The sequence below is a fragment of the Erithacus rubecula genome (assembly GCF_903797595.1).
Source record: "Erithacus rubecula genome assembly, chromosome: 17".
Classification (NCBI taxonomy): domain Eukaryota; kingdom Metazoa; phylum Chordata; class Aves; order Passeriformes; family Muscicapidae; genus Erithacus; species Erithacus rubecula.
Genome location: NC_136669.1, coordinates 6,464,814 through 6,484,885, shown reverse-complemented (window position 1 = coordinate 6,484,885; position 20,072 = coordinate 6,464,814). Strand labels below are relative to the sequence as shown.

The 20,072-nt window shown below is 50.0% G+C and overlaps 1 protein-coding gene across 2 annotated transcripts in view; it reads left to right on the top strand.

Annotated features, from left to right (window-relative positions):
* PEMT (phosphatidylethanolamine N-methyltransferase) overlaps positions 1 to 18,404 on the top strand; it is a 42,049-nt gene extending 23,645 nt beyond the window's left edge. For both annotated transcript variants that reach the window (XM_079320488.1, XM_079320489.1), the window contains exons 4-8: positions 6,859 to 7,004; positions 11,429 to 11,540; positions 15,465 to 15,539; positions 16,288 to 16,351; positions 17,038 to 18,404. In XM_079320488.1, the coding sequence (XP_079176614.1) occupies positions 6,859 to 7,004; positions 11,429 to 11,540; positions 15,465 to 15,539; positions 16,288 to 16,345 (391 nt within the window). In that variant the 3' untranslated portion in view covers positions 16,346 to 16,351; positions 17,038 to 18,404. The remainder of the gene's footprint in view (positions 1 to 6,858; positions 7,005 to 11,428; positions 11,541 to 15,464; positions 15,540 to 16,287; positions 16,352 to 17,037) is intronic.
* Positions 18,405 to 20,072: the final 1,668 nt, after the last annotated feature.

The window sequence follows — 20,072 nt, the reverse complement described above, 5'->3', positions numbered from 1 at the left end:
TGCCAGGGCTCTGCTGTGTGTTATCAGTCTGTGGGCACTGTGGGACTCACTGAGTTTGGCTCTGCCTGTGTAGCACAGCAGTTGGACCCTGGAGAAAACAGCAAAGTCAATCCAGGGGCTGGAAAAGCCCCACCTGGACCTTGGGTTTGGAGGAGAGGCTCCAGATGGGGCTTTTTTCAAGAGGATGGGGCAGCTCAGCTCCAGCAGAACACAGATTAGATGCCAGCTCATCCTGATGGGCCAAAGCCTTTCAAATTATTGCAATGGAAAGTTTATTTTGCCCAGATGTTTCCATGTGGTTGGGTTTTTCCTGCCCATTTCCTTGGTGCTGAAGTTGTCCTGAGTGGTGGCTAGCAGGCTTTGGAGGCTCTTCTGGCAAGGCAAGCCCTTAACTCTGGGAAGGATTGGGTGGTTCCAGGGTGATGATCAGAGCAGCAACTGCTAGAGTTATCCCAAAACACACCTGGAAGCCTCACTGCCTCCATTCCCAGCTCAGTGAGCCCTCCAGAGCTGCCCCATGCTCCAGCCTGGAGAGCTTTTGCTGCTTGGCAAGGATTCATCCTGCCTCTTACCCTTTCAGCCAGGTTCAGCCTGGGGTTCCACTGACCAAAGGGGCTTCACATGACACAGTCACTGTCATCTCAGTGACCAGTGATGCTGGGAGAGACATGTCTAACCTGCTCTTACTATTTTGCTTTTCCCTTTATTTTATTCTCTGAGTCCCTTTTACTGGAGCAGGTTTTCTGCTCCTCAACCCCTCAGAGACAATCCTTGGTGCAGTGGCCAGGTTTGCTTGTGCAGAGCATGAGGGCTGCTGATAGTGAGCAAAAAGGCAGCCTCAGGGGTCCCTCCACCTCCAGTGCTGTAATCCAACCTTTAAAACTCCTCTTTTCCTGCTCTGGGGACTTGTTACGTGGGTGGGGGTGATGAGGAGCCCAGGGGATGTTTCTCTTGGTTTTAAAAGCCTGTTTCCTTTTTGCAGATGAATTTTTGAAAGGCTCCAAGCTGGGGGCGGAGGAGGGGAGGGCAGAGCAGACAGAACTTTGCAAGTGGGTTGGCATTTTGGCTGACAGCACCTGGGAGCCAGAATGTGTGGCTGCTTCACCACCTGCCCCATGCAGGGTCTGTGCTGGGGTCCTTCCTCAGCCCAGCACCCTGATGCTCTCATGCCAGCTTGGCTCCAAAAGGATATCTTGTGAGTAAGAAGAAGGATGCCTTTGTGCTCAATTAAGCAATTAGATGCTTCCCAGCTCTCAGCTTCATTATCAGCCTTGACTTGCAATTCAGACTGACCTGTGACCAGGGGGGACCTGCTTAGTCAAGTGCACAAGACAAGCATCCTTAATTGCTTTGGTGCAATGATTATTTTCATTACAACAGTTTCTTTCTGCAAGAAGCAAGGAAGTTCCATCACTGGGGCTCTTATCTGTGAAAACAATTCCTGAACTTTTGAACTATCTGCACTGTGTGCAGTTTGTGACTGTTATCTGTGTGACATGGAACGTGACAACCTTCACTGTCCTCCAGACTTGCATCCGGTATCTCTGTCTCCTCCCTCACCATGTTGTTGATGTCTTTCCCTGCACCAATTCATTCACAATTAGCCACTGGCACTGCCTCTAAACCTTCCTGCTTTGCCTTTGGCACACCCTGGCACACTCCCCACCCTTGGGCATGTACACAGGGAGGTTCTGAGCCTCCCTCCTGACAGGTCTCAGGAGGCAACACCCACATGCACACCTTGACTGGGGGCTGCAGGTGTTGGGGTGTCTCTGTGAGCCCCACAGAGGCTGTGCCAGCTGGTGCCACTGGCAGTGGCTCAGTGGCATTGTGCTGCAGGCTGGCATCAAGTCCTGCATTGATGCCACAATCTGAGTATTGGCCTCCTGTGTGGATTTCTCACTTGGAGCTGATGCTTCCAAGAAAATGTATCCACCCTGGTATGGGATTTTGCACAGTTGTTTGTCATTGCTGGGTAGTGCCTCTCAGCTTATGCTCAATCCTGTTTAATTTTGTGAGCATGAATGAGTGTGTTGTAAATGGCATCAATTCCAGAATCACATGGCCTTGTGTGCAGAAGTGACCAAGTTTGATGATGGGAATTGAGCATGGCCTGACAGAGCTGATGTTCCCTCTGAGCCACAGTGCCAGAAATATCTGATGCCTGTTCAGGAAAAGCTCCAGGGAGCCAACAGCACCTCCTGCCCACAGCATCCAGATGAGGAAACCTCACAGCTCAGATGTGAGGCAGGGGGAGAAGCTGCCACAGCCCCCAGCTGACCTAAATAACACACACACCCCAGAGCTGTCAGAAAAGCAGAGTCATTATTGGCAGAAGAAGCTGTGAGGATGATGACTGGGCTGACAATTGCCGGTGATATCGGCAGGACGATTTCGGTGTTGTTGAGGTTGCTGTTTTCTAATGAACAAGATCTTTTGTTGTAGCTTGTGCTGCTGGGCACCACCAGATGGTTTTTATCCCCTTTGCCTCCTTTAGCCAAGAGGAACAAAACCTCAGGCGTGGGGGACAGGCTGACATCCCACACAGTGACTGTGGCACCTTGCAGCGGTGGCTGTTGTCACCAAAACCCTGCTTGCCTGTACCACTGCTGCTTCCTTGCTGCCTGCTGGCCCCTGGCCCAATTCTGCTCCAATTGTGCTTATCAGCCCCAGTTTCCAGGTTGGTTTTTGGGATCAGTCAAAGGGAACACTGCTGGGTTGCTCTCTGCAGTGACCCAGTTTGCTGGACAAGGTCTTTGTCCTTTGGAGGAGAGGGATGACAAAATACACTTGGGGGCCACTGAGAGATGCCCCCAACAAGACCTAGAAACCTCAGCATCTCTTTTAGTACACTATTTCTAAGTTTTCTTCCTGCTCCATGTGGCCTTTGGGGATGTGTTTCAGACTGTGACTTGTTTTCTGGTTGAATAAGTCAGCACCTGATGTGCAAACCTGGCTGCACATCCTGTCCGTGTCCCAGCCAGAGGATCTGCTGCCCATTTCCCTCACTCCCACTCTTCCTGTGAGCCCACTGGTGTGACATGTCCATCCCCATAGTACAGAGCCACTTTGAGTGGCTTTCCAGTTCATGTGGTTTATTATGTGGCAGACAGAAAGAGGAGAGATTCAGACTAGATATAAGGAAGAAATTTTTTTTATGAGGAAATGTTTTATGTGGAAACACAGGTTGCCCAGAGAAGCTGTATGTTCCCCATCCCTGGAGGGGTCCAAGGCCAGGTTGGATGGGGCTTGGAGCAACCTAGGATAGTGGAAGGTGTCCCTGCCCCTGGTGGGGATTTGGAATTGGATGGGCTTTAAGGTCTCTTCCACCCCAAACCCTTCTGGGATTCCCGTGGAGCACTGATATGACTTCTGAGTATCTGAGCAAGTACCTCTCTGTTTTGGGGAAGGATGGGCAGAACTCTACTGCCTTGGCTGCTCCTATCCTGGCAGGAATTAGCTAAATCTGCCAGTTTGGCCAGAGCAGAGTTGAAGGATTTGGGCTTTAGCCAGATGGTGAGAATGTGTGCCTCTGGCATCATGCTTCAAACTAAAATTTTGGGGACCTATCAGGAAAAGCCCCATTACCCCATTTCCCATTTGCAAAAGCTGGGGGCATCTTCCAAGCTGCCCCCATGGGGACAGCCATCCTCATGACAGCAGCCATGGATGTTGTGATCAAAGTAGGTCTCAGCCTCCCCACCCTCCCTGTGCTGGGGGAGGGAGGGAGGGATGCTCCTCACCATGGCAATCGCTCTGCTTGGCACAGAATGCAATTCCAGGTACTGGGACAAAGCCTGGCTCTAATTGATGTCCTCTTGGATGCTGAGCTGCACCGCTGCCTTGTCATGAGCCTGAAATAAATGCTGTCACCAACGTGACTCAGAGGCACATGTAGCAAGGGACTGGTTTCATGACAGACTGAAATATGTTGTATTTCAGGAGACCAGCTTCCTAGCAAGGGAAATACCCAAAACCTTGTCCTTCCCTGCCAAGGAGGGCAAAACATGGCCAGGGAGGCTCCCTCAGCATCGTGGATGCTGGAATAATTGATGGCTCCATGCTGCTTGTCACAGCCCAGTGTCATAAATGCTTAAAAGGTTTATTTACCAATTCTGAAAACTCCTGAGCGCATCATGTTTAATGCAAATAGAGAGTGTGCTTAGGAAGATATAAACCATTCCTAGAGGGAAAGGCAGTCCATTATCTCCGTGCAAACACCTCCCTCCCTTGCTGTAAGCCAAACAGCAGGGAACTGAGCAAGACATGCTGATGAGAATAACTAATGCAGGCCTATCCAACCATGGAAGGGAAGGATGGGATCATCTGGAGCAAGAGAGACAGCTTTGCCAAAACAAACCATGCCATGTGCTGGTTGCAAAACTTCCAGTGCTGATTCCCAGCCAACCAGTTCATGCTCTTGAATCTACCTTTGTTCCATGTTCTGAGACCAATTTAGGTCATCAGCATCAGGATAGAGGAGCCCTGAGGATGTGAGAGAGTGTGAATCCAGCTCATCCAGAGCAAGAAGCAGGCTCTGAGGGCTTTGCTCTTGCTGTAGCTCTTTCTGCTTTGCCATCTCTTTGCCAATACCTGGGATTCGAGTGGGTTCCAGCACAGCATTGCTCTCCCAGATTTGTCTCCCTGGGGATCATCAAATTCCTATAAAATCCTTCCTGGTGCTGGTGCCCTCTGGATTGGTCCTAGCCAGATGTGGAGCCAAACCCTCATGCAGTGAAAGGCACATCTTCCTCTGTGTGAGTAAAGAGCTGCAGAGCATCCCTGGGGATGTCAGGGTGTGTTTTGAGTGCACAGCCAGGCCAGGATTCCTTAGGAAAAAAGGCACATCCCTGCAGGGGGATTGCTTTCCTCCCAGACTCAGGCAGTGCTGGTAGCAGGGACATGGATTTTTTGGCTTCCTGGAGGAGACTTGTGTCATTTAAAAGTAAACACCATGGAGATGATGCAAAGGGTTGTGCAGCTGCTGCTGCTTCACAGTGCAGCCAGATTTGCATCTTCCCATCGGAAACAATTTTAAGCTAAGCCATTGTGAGCCTGGTGAGCACAGGGAGATGTGCTGGGCACTGGAGGAGGGCCAGCCCTGGGGACTGTGCCTGCATCACCTGGGGACACACTGTTGTTCCTCTCTCTGTGCTTGGCTCCCAGGAAAAGGAATTTCTCTGTAATTTCCAGAGTGTAAATCACCAAGATGCTGTGGTTTTGCTCACTTTTGAGCATATTCCATTTATTCCATCTTTTGTTTCCTTGCTCCAATCCAAACTGATGATTAATTGTCTCATTCTGGGGTCCTAAAAACTCCTCAGCAATACAAAGCCTAGTGGGAGCAAGCTCCAAAGTGAACAAAGGATATCATCCAGATTCCTAAACCACAGAGTTTAAGTATTATCCTGGACTTGCTTGGTGCATGAACTTGCCATCAAGCCTTTGAAAGATGTGGTTCCAGCTGCCTGGCCTTCAGCCATGCAGGCAGGACTGTCTCTCTTGGCTTTTATTTGGGCAAAAGGGAAAATCCAGAGGTTTGCAGGGCTTAGGGAAGATAGACACTAGAGAACAAAGCTATCCAAGCCCTGCAGGTAGCATTATGGGAGCACTTTCCAGCTGAGGAGCCCAGGACTGTGGGCAGGAATAACTCTTCTGGCCCTGACACACAGTGGTGGCCAAAGGCGCAAGAGAGCTGCTATTCTACTTGAATTTTAGCCTCCAGGGTGCTCATTAAAAAAAAGGCTCAAAGTTTCCTACCTCATGTGTCAACAACATGTGGAGAAACAGTGTGCAGAGCTCTGCGGGTCTGTTATCTCCTCTCGTGTTATTAATGGTGTTTTTTTAATCACAGCGTTGTCTCTTTTGTCATCGTGCGTTTGTGTGCGATGCTGAGCCTGCCAAGCCCTGCTCTGAGCAGAGCTCAGGGGGCTGAAGGGAGGGGTCAGCATTATTCCATCACAAACCAGTGTTTGGAAGGTCAGACCCGGAATGCCTGACCCAGCCAGGATCGGAGGGGATGTGCTCGCCCTGGAAAACGCCTCGTCTCTCGGATTTTCCTTTTGTCGTTCTAGTCCTCCCCCTGGCTGTCAGGCTCCAGCCCTGAATCACTCCTGGGCACGTGGCTGACACATGAACGCTGCAAAATATTTTGATGGAGGGGAACGGGGGTGGGAGCACGAGATAATCCAGCCAATTGTTCCCAACCCTTCAAGCCTGTGCCGAGGCGTCGCAGCCTCCAGCATTTGCAAGGGCGTCTGTCCCAGAGCTCTCAGTCATCATGAAAACCAGGGTTTGGTGAATAAAGCAAAGCATTTGATATCACAACTCAGTGGGACTGGTGTTTCCAGGAGTGAGCAAGGATTGTGAGTAGAAATAGCTGCCCCAGATCAAGTCTGTAGCTGATTGCTTCTTCCATTGGGATGTTGAGTAAGGCTGGGTAGAAAAGGGATCTGGAGAGGGGACCTTGTCTTGGGTTGCACCATTTAATGGGATTGCTGCCAACACCCTGACTGACGGGGTGTCAGGTTGTATTCTGACTCTGTCAGTGTTTTGGCTTTGTTCTTTGTAATACTGTATTTCTGTTTTAATTTTCCTAGTAAAGAACTGTTATTCCTAATTCCCATATCTTTGCCTGAGAGCCCCTTAATTTCAAAATTATAATAATTTGGGGGGAGGGGGTTTACATTCTCCATTTCAAAGAGAAGCTCCTGCCTTTATTGGCAGACACCTGTCCTTCAAACAAGGACAGACCTCCTCAGCAGCTTCCACTCCCAGAGCTCCACATCTGCCAGGGTGATGTGGGTGATGTTAATTATGAGGTGCTGGTTTTAAGATCCCTTGTTGTCTCCCCAACAGCTTCACAGAAGCCATGAAGAGCCAGCCAAAGCTGGAGGGCTGGGACTGCCACTGGACCTACTACTCAGGCTTGGCCATCTCTGCTGTAGGGACCTTGTTTGTCATCTCCAGCTTCTTAGCACTGGGATTCACTGGGACGTTCCTAGGTAAGCACTGAAAATCCAGCAGCTTTACCAGAAAGTGCATTTAATCCTTGCAGGGATCTCTTGCTAGGGCAGAGTCCTGTAGGAATTTCCTCATCCTTGCCTTCAGGGCTGTCAGATTTGTCATTATGATACCAAATCGTGACCCAGTCCTGCTATTATCTCAGTTACCTCCCACAGAGGGGATGGCACAGTGGCTTTATTCAGCAAATCCCATCACCTCCAGCATCAAGCCTGGAGGTTTGAAGCACAGCTGCTCGTCTGCCAGCCCAAACACCCTCCAGAAAAGGGACCCCAAGTTCAGGACCTCACAAGTGGCACTGGCACAGCTGCTGTGAGCTGTCCAGCAGCCCTGCTCTGAGCACCCACCTGCTCATCACACGTGCTGAGGCAAGATGTTGTTTCCTCTCCCCTCTGCAATAAACCTGATGTTCGTTGATAATCCTTTTATCTGCTGTTTTATGGCAGAAGGCATTTTCCACTGTGCCTGCTTTCACATTTAGAGCATTATTCTGTTAGCATTGTTGACTCTGAAAACATGCCAGTATGTGTGGAATTCATAAAAATAAAGTAGAGACAGGAACAATAAATATCCAAGGAAAGGGGCAGCTCCTGCTGGCTGAAATAATCACAGCCTCAGCTTTGACACCTCATTTAGGCTGTGCTTTTGCAAGTGCTTTACAAACCAAATTCAATTAGCTCCTGTGGCGTCGCTAGGAAGAAGAGAGGGACGTAATAAGCCTTCCTGGTTTCAAGTGGAGTTGCAAAGAAATGTGTTGAGTTGGCCAAAATCCTGCTGCCAGAAATAGAGCTCAGCACTCCTAAACATGTGCCCTCACCCTCCATGTGCAGCCTCACTCCTGGGGCCCTGTCACACCCCTGTCCCTCAGCCACGGGGCACCAGCATCCTCCAAAATCACCAGCAGCTCCCTGGAGTGATGTTGTGCCTGTGGAGACATGTCCAGCAAGGCCAGGCACAGGAGTACCCGTCAGCCAGAGCTGCTTCAATGCTCCTGAAGTTCAGCCAGATCTGGAGTTGTTTACGTAAAGCCTGATTCATCTGACCAGGAGGATCTGCTGGACTTGAACCGCTGGGAAAAAGCAAACAAGTGAGTCAGGCTCAGCGTAAGAGGTGACAGGGCCCTGTCCCTGGGATCTGTGTCCCCTGAGGCAGGGCAGAGGTGGGTGCTGCTGGTCCATATAAGGCATTTCTGCTCCATCCTCTCTGCTGGGGAGGCTCTCCCTGTCACCATTGCCCTGGACTGACACAGCAAGGACCAGCTCTCTGCTAGCAGGGCGTGACAGGCACCAGGGCAGAGCTGAGTCAGGGTGAGGACATGCCAGCACCACATGCCAGAGCAGCCAGGCTGCCTCAGGATCTCTGCAGCACCTCTGCATGGCCCAGCTGGAGCCCCACAGAGCTGGAGGTTTGAAGCATCCCATCCTTGGGCTGCTGGCAGCTTCTCCACTCCACACAAACCACATGAGCCCAAGTCAGCAAGCTCTTGATGGAGAATGTCCCTCCATGTGGTTTGTTATCCAGCCACGAGGAACACAACAGGTCTGCAGGTCTTTGGAGATCTCATATGGGATATTCTCTTGCTCAGGACTCTCTCAGCACTGGTACTTCCAACATCCATGCAGGATTTTGGTGCTGCAGGAGGAGCAAGGACTCCAGAAAGCAGAGGACTGCCCTTTGGCAAGGAGGGGCATCCAGCTTCTTCTCACCGTCAACATCTGAGCTCAAGAGAAGTTTTGAGAGAGCCTCTGACAACAGACATTTCAAAAATTACTGGAGCTGGATTTGATCCTCTGTGAGTTTTTCTACAGCAATGAGGGCTAAACCAGACAGGGCTGCCTGTTGGATTCTTTCCTTAAAGCACATTTAGGCTGCAGAACACTTTGTCTCTCTAATGTGGGCTAAATGGTGCAGTGGGAGCTGTGTGAGTCACCCTTCTCCAGCAGTCTGGCTGTGCCACCCCATCTCCAGCACGGCAGCACCAGCTCCAGGTGTTGTTTGCACAGCTGGATGTGGCCCCTCTCCCTGGCAAAGCCATCCCTGCTACCCTGTCTCCATGCTGTGCCCTCTCTGGATTCAGGCATCACTTCAGCATCACTTCAGCACCCTCCTTGCTTGCCCTGTTTCCCAAAAAACACAGTGGTGAGAGCTTGGTTTGTGTCCAGGCTGAGGACATGGAGAGGCTGCTCTGTCTGCCTCATACCCCAGTGACATTTCTTCCAGCATCAACCAAGATTTCAAGTCAATCTGACTTGACCAAAGTCTGTTTCTGGGCCTGGAGAAGCTGGCAGCTCTCTGGGGTGAAGCAAAGGTGGTACTTCAGCTCAGGTCAGGCTCCAGGGATTCTGGGGGACCTTGCAGACTGCACTGAATGGCTTTTTGCTGCTGTGATCCTACCCTGTGCAGTGAGATGGCTGCACAGACCTCCAGCAAAAAATAGCTCAAATTAGATGCTGAAGTGCCTCAGCTTGGCAAGGAGCTGATTCCTGATTTGAGGGCTCAGCAAAGGCACAAGAGATGCCCAGGGTGATGCTGTGCAACACAACACACAGACCTGTTCTCTGAAGCACCTCTCTGAACACAAACTCACACAAACCACCTCTCTAGTGGTCATGTTCATTGACCTGTGCAGGTTTAGAGGCAGAGATTACACTGGAAAAGCTCCTGGGGAGCTGCCTGTGTGCCCCTGCTCATGGGGAGCCTGCCTGGAGGGCTGCACAGCCCCACCAGTGCTGGGCACAGATAAGCCCCTGCCAGCCCCAGGTACCCAGGGCTTTGTGTGAACCTCCCCAGTGCCAGTGCCATGAGGGGACTGAGGTGTTCAGCTCAAAGGCAAGGGCGGGCAGGGGATAATGAAGCATTTTGACACATAAGAAAGCACAGAAATGGGCTGTGGCAGGGGGTGATGTGTTCTTTCTACCAGAACAATCTCAGAGATGTATTGCCAAGTAACTGTGAGAACATATAGTATGAATACAAGGCAATTATCTCACTTAGTGGCCTGTAGTTAAAGCCCAAAAGCATTGTGTAATTGGGCAGGGGCTGTTTATCCTTAGAAATAAATGTTTTAGCACCATGTGGGGTCAAAGAAATTACACTACGATCCAGGTAATAATAATAACCTTGAATAGTTTGCACTCCTGTAATGCCTTTCATCTGGATTTGTGAGCACTTTCTCACCATACATTAATCCTCACCACCCTGTGTGCTCTAAGAAAGACTGATGTTATGATCAGTGCACAATAGCACCTGGAGGGACAGAGGAGACTTGCCCAAGGTCAGGGAAGGGGCTGGCAGCAAAGCTGGGAGTCTGGATGGTGCAGTGGACAGAAGGGAGAAGAGCTGGGGAAGGGTCTGGAGTACCAGGAGTAGCTGAAAGATCTGGGGAGGAGCTCAGCCTGCAGAAAATCAGGCTCAGGGGGAACCTTTTGGCTCTTCACAACTCCCTGAGGGGAGGCTGCAGCCAGAGGTCAGGCTCTGCTCCCAGGCAACTGGGCAAGAGGAAATGGCCTCAAGTTGGAGAAGGGGATGTTTACATTTGATGTCAGGAAAAAAAATCCTCACCAAAGGGGTTGTCAAACCCTGGCACAGGCTGCCCAGGGCAGTGGAGGGATTTGAAAATCATGTAGATGGGCTGCTTTGTTGGTCTCCCTTGTAAGACCAACAGAACCAGAGATCTGTATCCTGGCCCTCTGCCCCCCTGAAATGTTGCTCACGAGCTGCACATCTCCTTGTCACTTCTTTTTCAGGCTCCCTTCAGGAGGGTGGAAGGATTACTGTGAGGTAGATGGGAAGCTGGTTGGATGTTGTCAGTTCTGAAAGCTTTCCTCATTCATTACAGATGACAATCACCCATTATTATCATCATCACTGTGCTGATAACTGAGTGTTTTGTAGGCAGAAGTGTTATTTTCTGAAATTCTGAGAAATTCTCTGAACTATGAGGTGAGAGTGACATTATGGATGAGGGCATTTGGTCGTGGTGGTCATGATCATAACACCTGCAAACACCATTACAAGGCACTGGGTTTATTTTCACATTAAATGGATTTGATCTCATGCACTTGCTTCCTCATGGAGGGACATTTGACAGGCAATTTTACAAATGAGAAAAGCAGGATTAACCAGTTGGGACCTCAAGAGCTGTGTCCTGATGAGGGACGTGGCTGCCATAACCTCACTGCAATGCAGGAACCTTCCTCGTGGGCAAAGAGCCATTCCTGGAAAAGCTGATAGACACAGAGCAAATAAACAGTTTATTTGTTGCTGTTCCTCAGCCTGGAAGTCAGTGCTGAAACCCTTTGCTGTGTATTCCTGGCAGGGATGCCCTGTGGCATCAGTGTGCCAAAGCCCCCCCATGACTCCCAGTTTGATGGAGCCTAACCAGAAGCTCTCTGCTTGCTCTTAGGTGATTACTTTGGCATCCTGATGGAGGAAAAAGTGACCAGCTTCCCCTTCAATGTCCTGGATAATCCCATGTACTGGGGCAGCACAGCCATCTACCTGGGCTGGTCCCTCATGTGAGTACCTACAAACACCTCTGGTTGCAGGGCGAGTGTGGGGTCTCTTGGCAGGGCAGGAGGTGCCAGGGTGCATTGGGGGCCAAAAAGACACTCAGTGATGGCAGAGAAAGTGCAGCATGCCTTGACTTTTGACTCCCTGCCTCTTTTTGTGCGTGGAAAATCTTGTGCTGTCTCGAAACACTCGCAGCATTTGTTGTAGAAAAATAAATAGAACCCAAATGCTGGGGGAGAGGAGGCATCAGCAAACGCTCTGCAGCTGAATGAGGTCCTTGGCAGGCTCTGCACGTGGAAAAATCAACACTCAGGGCCAGATTCATGCAGGGTGTCACTCGGCAGGGGCAGAGCACTGTACTGGGGAGCAGTGTGACCCTGCAATTACTCTGAAAAAAGCAAAACAAGCCAAGCCACCCTTTCCCCCAGCCCACGGTGATAACACTTCCGAAGCACTCCTTGTGTGATCCAACACTGCTTAATAGCCTGCTTAGGAGGAAATGAATAGGCTGTAATTTAGCAGCAAATGAGCAATATACTCTATTCAGTGTAACAAGTTTGATGTGGTTTTCATTTAATATCACATTTTATTTATTTGCCCAGGAGAAAAAAAAAAAAAGAAAACCCTGGCTGTGTTACTTCAGGAGCTCATGGAGTGTTGCAGGCTGTTATCACTTAGTATTTTGCACTGGTGCTCCTGACTGTGACCACCTCTCCTCTGCTTGGGTGGAAAAAATTAAGTGCTTTGCCACTTTCTGGTCATTTTTTCAGCCATGTGTGCAGCCTCTGGTAATAAGCAAAGCTGATGTTTTCTCTCCTGTCTTCACTGAGCCTTGTTGCTGTTAGTTCTGCACTTGAAATTTCCCCTGGTGCTGTCAGGGTTGGCTGCATGAGGTTGTTTCCCTTCCTGGCAGAGCCATGGCACTGGATGGGGTTTAAATCCTGGGAAATGGTGCAGGAGAGCCAAAGGGAGGCAGTGCTGGGCAGGAGAGTTGGCCACAGGGTGTGCAGAAGCACCATGGAAATGTGGATATTGCTGTGGGGCAGAGCTGGGGCAGGATGGTCCCCCCACACCATACCACAACCCCCACAGCACTGAAATAGGGATTTGAGCAGAAGGAATTATAAAGAGATCTTTATTTGTTTTAAAATCAGCATCAAGCTACTTCCTTAAACCTTTGCAGAATCCACTGAACCCTCCTGGACTGTTTCTGTCCAGAGTCCCTTCTTCACCCCTCTCACTGTGGCCTTCCAGCACAATTCTGGGCAAGAGCAGCTGAAGCAGCTCAGGATAGCAGTGATTGCCTCTTTTTTCTCGTTAAAAGGCTGCCACCATTAAGGCCAGTGAGGCATGACAAATAATTGCTGTGAACAAATTGCTGGAGCTGTGCAAAGTGGCACCAAGACACCACCCACCTGCCTGGGGGAAGCTCAGCACAGCCTTTCTCACGGTGGTTTTGGCTGTTTCTCTTCCCTGGGACCTCTGTTCATACAATCACAGAATCATTTAGGTTGGAAAAGAATTACAAGATCATCAAGTCCAAGCATTAACCCAGCACTGTCATGATCAGCACTAAAACATGTCCCCAAGTGTCACATTTGCATGGCTCTTAGATCTCTCCAGGGATCCCCTCCAGGAATGGTGACTCCACCACTGCCCTGGGCAGCTGTGCCAGGGCTTGACAGCCCTTCCAGAGAAGAAATTTTCCCCATATCCAACCTAAACCTCCTGTGGGGCAACTTGAGGTCATTTCCTCTTTTTGTACCTTGGCTTCACCCTTCTGTCAGGGAGTTGGAGAGAGTGAGAAGGTTCTTCCAGAAAAGGGGAAAAGGTTTCTCTTTTTCTCCAGACTGAGCCCCCCCATCTTCCTCACCTATTCCTGGTGCTCCAGACCCATCCCCAGCTCTGTTCTCTTCTCTGGACACCCTCCATTGGCTGATTTTTTGGGGAGTCCATGCTTTCTCCTGAGGTCCCAGGGCTTTCAGAAGATGTCAGATGTTTGCCCTCAGAGGCCAGAGCTGATGTCCCATCTCCATGGCAGCAGGAGGGATGCTGGAGGAATGCTCCAGCTGTCTGATTCTGCCCAGACCTAAAATACAGAGCACTTTTGTCCTCTCTTGAAGCATCACATTCCTTATCATGGCATCAGAACCCAGAGGATTGATCCATTCTCATCTGTAAGGGATGAAAACACATCACATCAACCCAGCCTGTCCTCTGACTTCCAGCCTTAAAAACATCAAGTGGGGTGACAACCCACAGCCATGGGGAGCTGCAGCAAGGCTGGGGTCAGACAGACTTCCTACCCAAAAAAATGTCCTGCCAGGACAACAAAATCTCCCTGACTGATTCATCATTGCTGCTACAATCAGATGTGGCCAAATATGTAGGTCAAAGTCGTAAGAGGACAGAACAGTTCACCCAAATGCTGCTCATCACCTGTGTGGAGCAGCCTCATTTCTGCTGCCAGACAAATGGAGCATTCACTGTGTGGGGACAGCTTTGTGTGCCTCTGCTAGGGAAGTGTTCTAACTCACAGCAACAGGCTGTGTAAATCAGAGCTGGAGCTGCAGCCAAATGATGCAATTAGAGGTCTTGCTGTCAACAAACAATCATGTAAATTTGTTCTCTCTGATAGGAATCAAGAAGGAGACATGACTAAGCATGTAATAGCAGGAGCTTGGGAGAGAAAGAAGTTGCCTGAAGCTTTCTAATGAGGAGAAAAGTTATTACAGAATGAAAACCGAAAAGATGCAGATTTGTGGGTGCCTCCCCAGGGATTGATAAGGCTGGGTGGTACCTGAAAGTGGCTCCAGTATGAGGTTTAGGTAGTTCAATCTCTCTCTGCAGGTGTGCAGCAGCACAAGTCACCTTGTACCAGGCTTGTGAGATGTTTATCCTCATAAAATCATAGAATGGTTTGGGTTGGAAGAAACTTGAAAGCTTATCTTAATTGTCCCCCTTAATTAGGACACTGATGATTGCCTTTAACTGCTGGTGGCAGCTCTGAGAGGGATGAGAGCTGGCTGTCAGCAAATCAAGTATTTAGCTGGGCCTTGGTGGGGAGATGTGCAAGGCCAGGCTGGACAGGGTTTGGAGCAGGCTGGGATTGTGGATGAGATGATTGTGCACCATGGCAGGGGTGGGATGAGATGAGCTTTGAGATCCTGTCCAGTCAAAACCCTTCTGTGATGCTCCAATTCTATGGCATCTCTCTTCAGAGCAGGAAGTGATGAGGATTTTGGGTCCCTAAGCTATGGCCTCTGCTAAAAGGAGCAGCCATCTCCATTTTATCCTCAGTTCTTGACTTCTCCCTATAACAGACAGTGAGGAGCAGTGGGTGGCATCAGTCCCTGTGCTGTGCCTGGTGACATCTCACTGGAGGACACATTCCTGAGACACCTTGAAATGGATTTAAAAGTGAACCCAGCACCCTTCCCAGGGCAGGAATGGACCTTCCACCCCTTTCCATCCCCACCCCTGCACTGGCTGAGCCACCACTTGGATGTGTACTCTGCTCTGGCTGCCTGCTGTCCCCTGTCCTTTGGGTGGCCCATCTTTTTGGGACATCAGGCATTTCCCTCAGAGCATGGGCTGGGAGCTGCAGCCATATGTCAGCAGCTGCTCAGCCCTTAAACATCCCTATAATCTCAGGATTTAACATCAAAGCAGGAGCTCTCATGGCAGGGACGTGCAGGGATCAGACTTAAAAGAAGTCGCTGAAGCAGGCTGGGGAAGAGTCTCTGCCAAGTAACATCTGCCTAAGACAGTTAACATTAAGCACAAAAAAAAACCCCAGCCCTTTTGTTTGCTTCTGTTTAATGAGCAAGTGAGAGCTCTCTGCAGCCCAGTGTCTCATTTCACTTTCTCAACCAGGTCTTGCATAAGCCCATGTACTTACCTGATCTTTTCCTTCTCTTTCAAAACAGGCACGCCAGCCCAGCTGGCCTTTTGCTGACAGCTGTAGTGGCAATTTCCTACACAGTCGCTGTGCTCTATGAGGGGTGAGTAGCTGTGCAGAACTGGAGAGCTTCTAATTATTTCTACCAGCTTTAACTCTCGAGGTTTCAGAGAGCTGCACAAGTAGAGATGGTTTTTTTCCAATTAATTCAGCAGGGAAGAAGGAAAACAGAGGATTATTTTTCAATTATTTTGATAGTGGGCAGATTCCGCTCTATTTGCTGAGTTCTAGGAACATTTGTCCACTTTTTTTTTTTTTTACTTTTATCAAAATTAGGTCTTTTTTCTTTTTTGGGTGCCAGATTCTGTCTATAGAAGAACAATTAGAAAGGCAGTGAGAGGACTCATTGTGTCTTCAGAAGAGTCCCCTACAAGAAGCACTTGCATTTTCTAGTTCCTTGGATGGGCTTCTCTGCTGTTTGACACCACAATAGCCCAGCCAGCAGCACAGGATGGAGCAGCACAAAAAACTCCCAGAGTTAGCAGTTGTAATTCAGCACTGAAAGGTCTTTTGTGTTTGCAAGGGAGGAGAAGATGCAGAGAGCATGGGGGGGAGTCTGGGTGTGTGCTGAGCCTTGTCCTGCTCGGCACAGGGATGGTTCTGTAGCTGCTCCACAATCCAGAGGGACTGAAACCAGGATTGCCACAGCACAGGAATAGTCTGTTGGCTGTGCCAACCTGTGAAGGAAAAATTTTGTAGGCCCAAAGGTGAGCACTCAGTGATCTTGATTTTAATTCTTCCTCTCTTCTTTTGCCCCTCTGTTTCCCAAATTCCCATCCTGCCAACTGCAGGCCTTTCACAGAGGAAATTTATCGGAGGAAGCAGAAGGGAGTGAAGAAGAACAAGTAGCCCCAGGTAGGTTTGCTAATGGGAGCATTTCAGGGGCTGCTTTGCCTGCCCTGCCCAGTCCTGCTTTCCCTGGCTCCTCCAGAGCCTTTTCCACACTTCTCAAAGAAGCATTTGAGTTTCAAGCCTCTGCAAAATCCCAGGCAGAGAAGCTTTTCACAGCAGCAGTGCTGTCCGCCTCTTGGCACCCGACCAGCAGCCCCCAAATTGTTTTGATTATACACTTGAGAATCAGTGCGAGGGAAGATTGCTGGGAAGCTTCAAGGCTCCAGGTTTAATCTGAATCAGGCAGAAAAAAACAACTATTGGCCATGGCAGGTGCTCCAGAGAGTGGCAGGGATGGTGTGAGAGGGGATGTGTGCCTGCTCATCCCTTGGGGAAATTGGCCATCCCTGCTCCAGCTGCTCCCTGCCTGAGCCAGGAACATTTCTGCCAGTGGGCTCATCCTAAAACCTCAGCTCAGGCTTGTTTGAAGGGCCAAAGGCTTCTCCAACAGCACAAGCTCCTGGCCAGGCTCCTCTCCTGAGGGTTCATTGCCATCTTGGAACCCCCAATGCATTTTCCTGCTGGTTGTTGGAGAGTTGGGACAATCCAAATCACTGCTGAGGTTTTGGCACATTGTAACTGCTGCTCTGACAGAGCTGCTGTGGCACCAGTGAGGTCCCAATGGATTTTTGTCCCTTTGCCTTTTGCAGAGCACTCTCTCAGGTACCTCGTGCCTCTCCAGTCCCCACACTGTCCGATTTGCCTACTGAGATGTATCCTAGTAATTAACCCAGCAACCCTTAATGAACCAGCTGAGCTCCCTGCAGCACTGGAAGTGACCAGAGGAACAGCCTGAGCGTGGTGGCAGCTCCTTGCCACAGCCCATGGGAGATGGAGGCCCCTGTCCCCAGGTCTCTGTCCAGGTCACTGCAGCTCTCCTGGGTGTTACACTGTACAGGACCTCCCCAGCTCTTCTACCACATCGATTATTGGAGATCTGCAGGCAAAAAGGGATTCCCTTTGGACTGGAGGGAAAGCAGAGTCATGATGGAAACACCAGTGCCCTTTCATGAGTGAGTTCTGAGCATATGGAAGCTCCAGCTGATGCTGAAGTTCATCTGAAGGTGCTGCCTAAGAGCCACAAGAAGCAGACAAAGTGCAGGTACAGAAATGGAGAGAGCTTGGGAGCCCCTGAGGATTCAAACAGATGGGAAAAGAGCAGGGAAGTCTGCTGTGAGCTCAACAACAGCAAAACCTGCTGCAAACCCAAAAACCAGCCCCTTCTTTTTGGGAAAGGAACCTCCCCGTCCAGAGCTGCAGTTTCCCACGTGTGCAGAACCCTGCAGCATTTCCACACTGTTGCAAAGGCTCCCAGAAAAGTGACTGAAAAGCACAGGAATGTGAATGTATGAGCTAAACCACAGCCCAGGGGCATGGAGGGATGGCAGCTGTCCCGTGGGGAAGCCCCAGCATGGAAAAGACCCAGGGGAAGAGTCAGTCCCTGTCTGCACCTCACAAATATCCCACCCCTGTCATATTGATGCCCCAGCCCCTCCTTTTCCCTGGGTCCACATGAGGGTCCTGCTGCCTTTCCCACCACCCAGTGCCTTCCAGCTGTTTTTCATTGTCTTTCAGGGGCAGTGGGAGGGAGGGAGGAGAGGGAAAGGTTTGATTCTGCTTTCCACACCGTGCAGCAGCCAGGTACAGATGTGCCCCTCTGCCCCTGCCACCAGCCTCGGCACATCCCAGCATTGTCCAGTGCTGAATCCTGCCTTGAACAGAAAGACTCCAGAGGTGATGCTGCAGCCCCAAGCTCTGTTTTCACAGATTCCCAGAAGAGTGTGAGAAGTAAATGACTGTAAATGACCAAACGATGGGGTGCTGGAGAAGGGAGCTGGGGCAGGCACTGGAATGCAGGGCCACACCTCAGCATCACATTGTCCCCTCCACAGAGGGTCCTCCTTCTTCTCACTGCCACCTCCATGAAACAATTCCATTTTCTTTTGCTTTTACACCTTGTAATTAACTCACCCTGCAGGCATTGCTCAGCAGAATTAAAAGTATTGGTCTCTTTTCAGTCGGGCCTCCATTTCCTCTGGCAGGGCTCTCCAATGCTGTGTTTGTGTTTCATCACTTCAGAACCATTACACATAGATTTATTTTTTTATTGCCATCTCAACCACCTTCCTCTCAATGATTTGGGCATAGTACTTTATTTTTAGATAAGTTTCCACATTCCCTTCACAGCTAATGTTTATAGATGGAGGCTAAACCAGCCCAGTACCCATAGCAACCATCGAGGAGAGGATACATTGCATTATTCAGACAATTTATGTCAGAGTTGCCAGTCCTGGCTCAAAGTCTCTGATGTCAATAAACTTGGATTTGTTGATAAGTGAAATCAGTATTTACTGAAGAAGCACGTGCTCATACGGGAAGAATTATTCCTAAAGAGAACACAGTGAGAAGTGTATTTGTGCTGTCTCGTTCCCAGTCTGGGGACCATGTGTGCCTTTCCCAGTCCCTGCTGCAAGGCCAGAAGGGACCCCAGTTGAGCCATTCCCCTCCCCAGCCAATATCAGCCTCCTAAAATGTGTCTGTCACCACAAGTCCCAGTGGTGGGGCTGCTCCCCATCCCATGCCCACAGCATCCCATGAGCACAGGGGTTTGGTGCTGTGCTGGCACTGCCTTCACAGGCTCCTTCCCCCTTGATCTGCCATTTCCAGCCTTTCCCACTTCCCAGCCATTCTGTGGCAGCTTTGTATTGCACAAGGGGTTTTTTTCTGGGGCTATGCCAGACACATCCCTGGTTTTAGTAGCTCTTTCTGCAGCAGCCAGCACGGATTAAACATCTCTGCCTTCACAGAACTGGTTCTGGCTGCCACAAAGTTGGAGTTTGATATTTTAGAGGCATCTGCTCTCTTCCCTGAAGAGGATAGGTGTGCTGGAAGTTGATGTTCCAGCCCATCTCATGGGGTCTGAGCCCACCTTTCTCCCTGGGGCAGGGGTTGGCCTTGGCCAGGACCAGTCCCAGGTGTTGCTGTGCTGCTCCCTGGGGCTGCAGGGAGGGAAACACTCAGACACCATTATTTATGTTGTTTTATGGTATTTAACATCAAGGGATTGGGGGACTCTCCTTGGTTGTAAGGAAAAAAAAAAAAAAAGTGATTCCAATTGCCTAATATTTCCAAGAATTTGAGATTACACAGGGATAGGGTGAAACCTTCAGGCTGAGCACGAAGCTCTGGTGGTGTTGCAGCTGTTTCCCCTCTTCCTGGATGCAGTGGGACACATCCTGCATGGATGCAGGGATGGATCTCATGGTCTGAACATGAGTCCTGCTGCCTCCAAAGGAGAGATTTGCACTGGGGGACCCCCAGGACCAGCTGGTTGCAGCCCCAGCTCTGCAGGCAGGAGCATCCAGCTCTTGCAGAGACATCAAGGACCAAATGGGGTTCCTGGAAATGGGGTCATGGGGCCATTTTCATACCTTCATGCCTTCAAAATCCAGCATGGGGCTTTCTGGGCCCACTGGAGCTTGGCAAGGGGGTTGTTTGTGGCCTTGGGGATTGCTTCACGTGATGCTGTGTGCTGACGCCACAGATAACACTTCTTTGAAGTTCAGGATATTTCTCCAGAGCAAATACCAGAGAAGGAGAAACTAGTTAAATCTCAACTCCTACCTGGCAGGGACAGCTGGGTCACCAAGGCCATTGCTCTGTGCTGCCTCAGTCTCCCCATCCC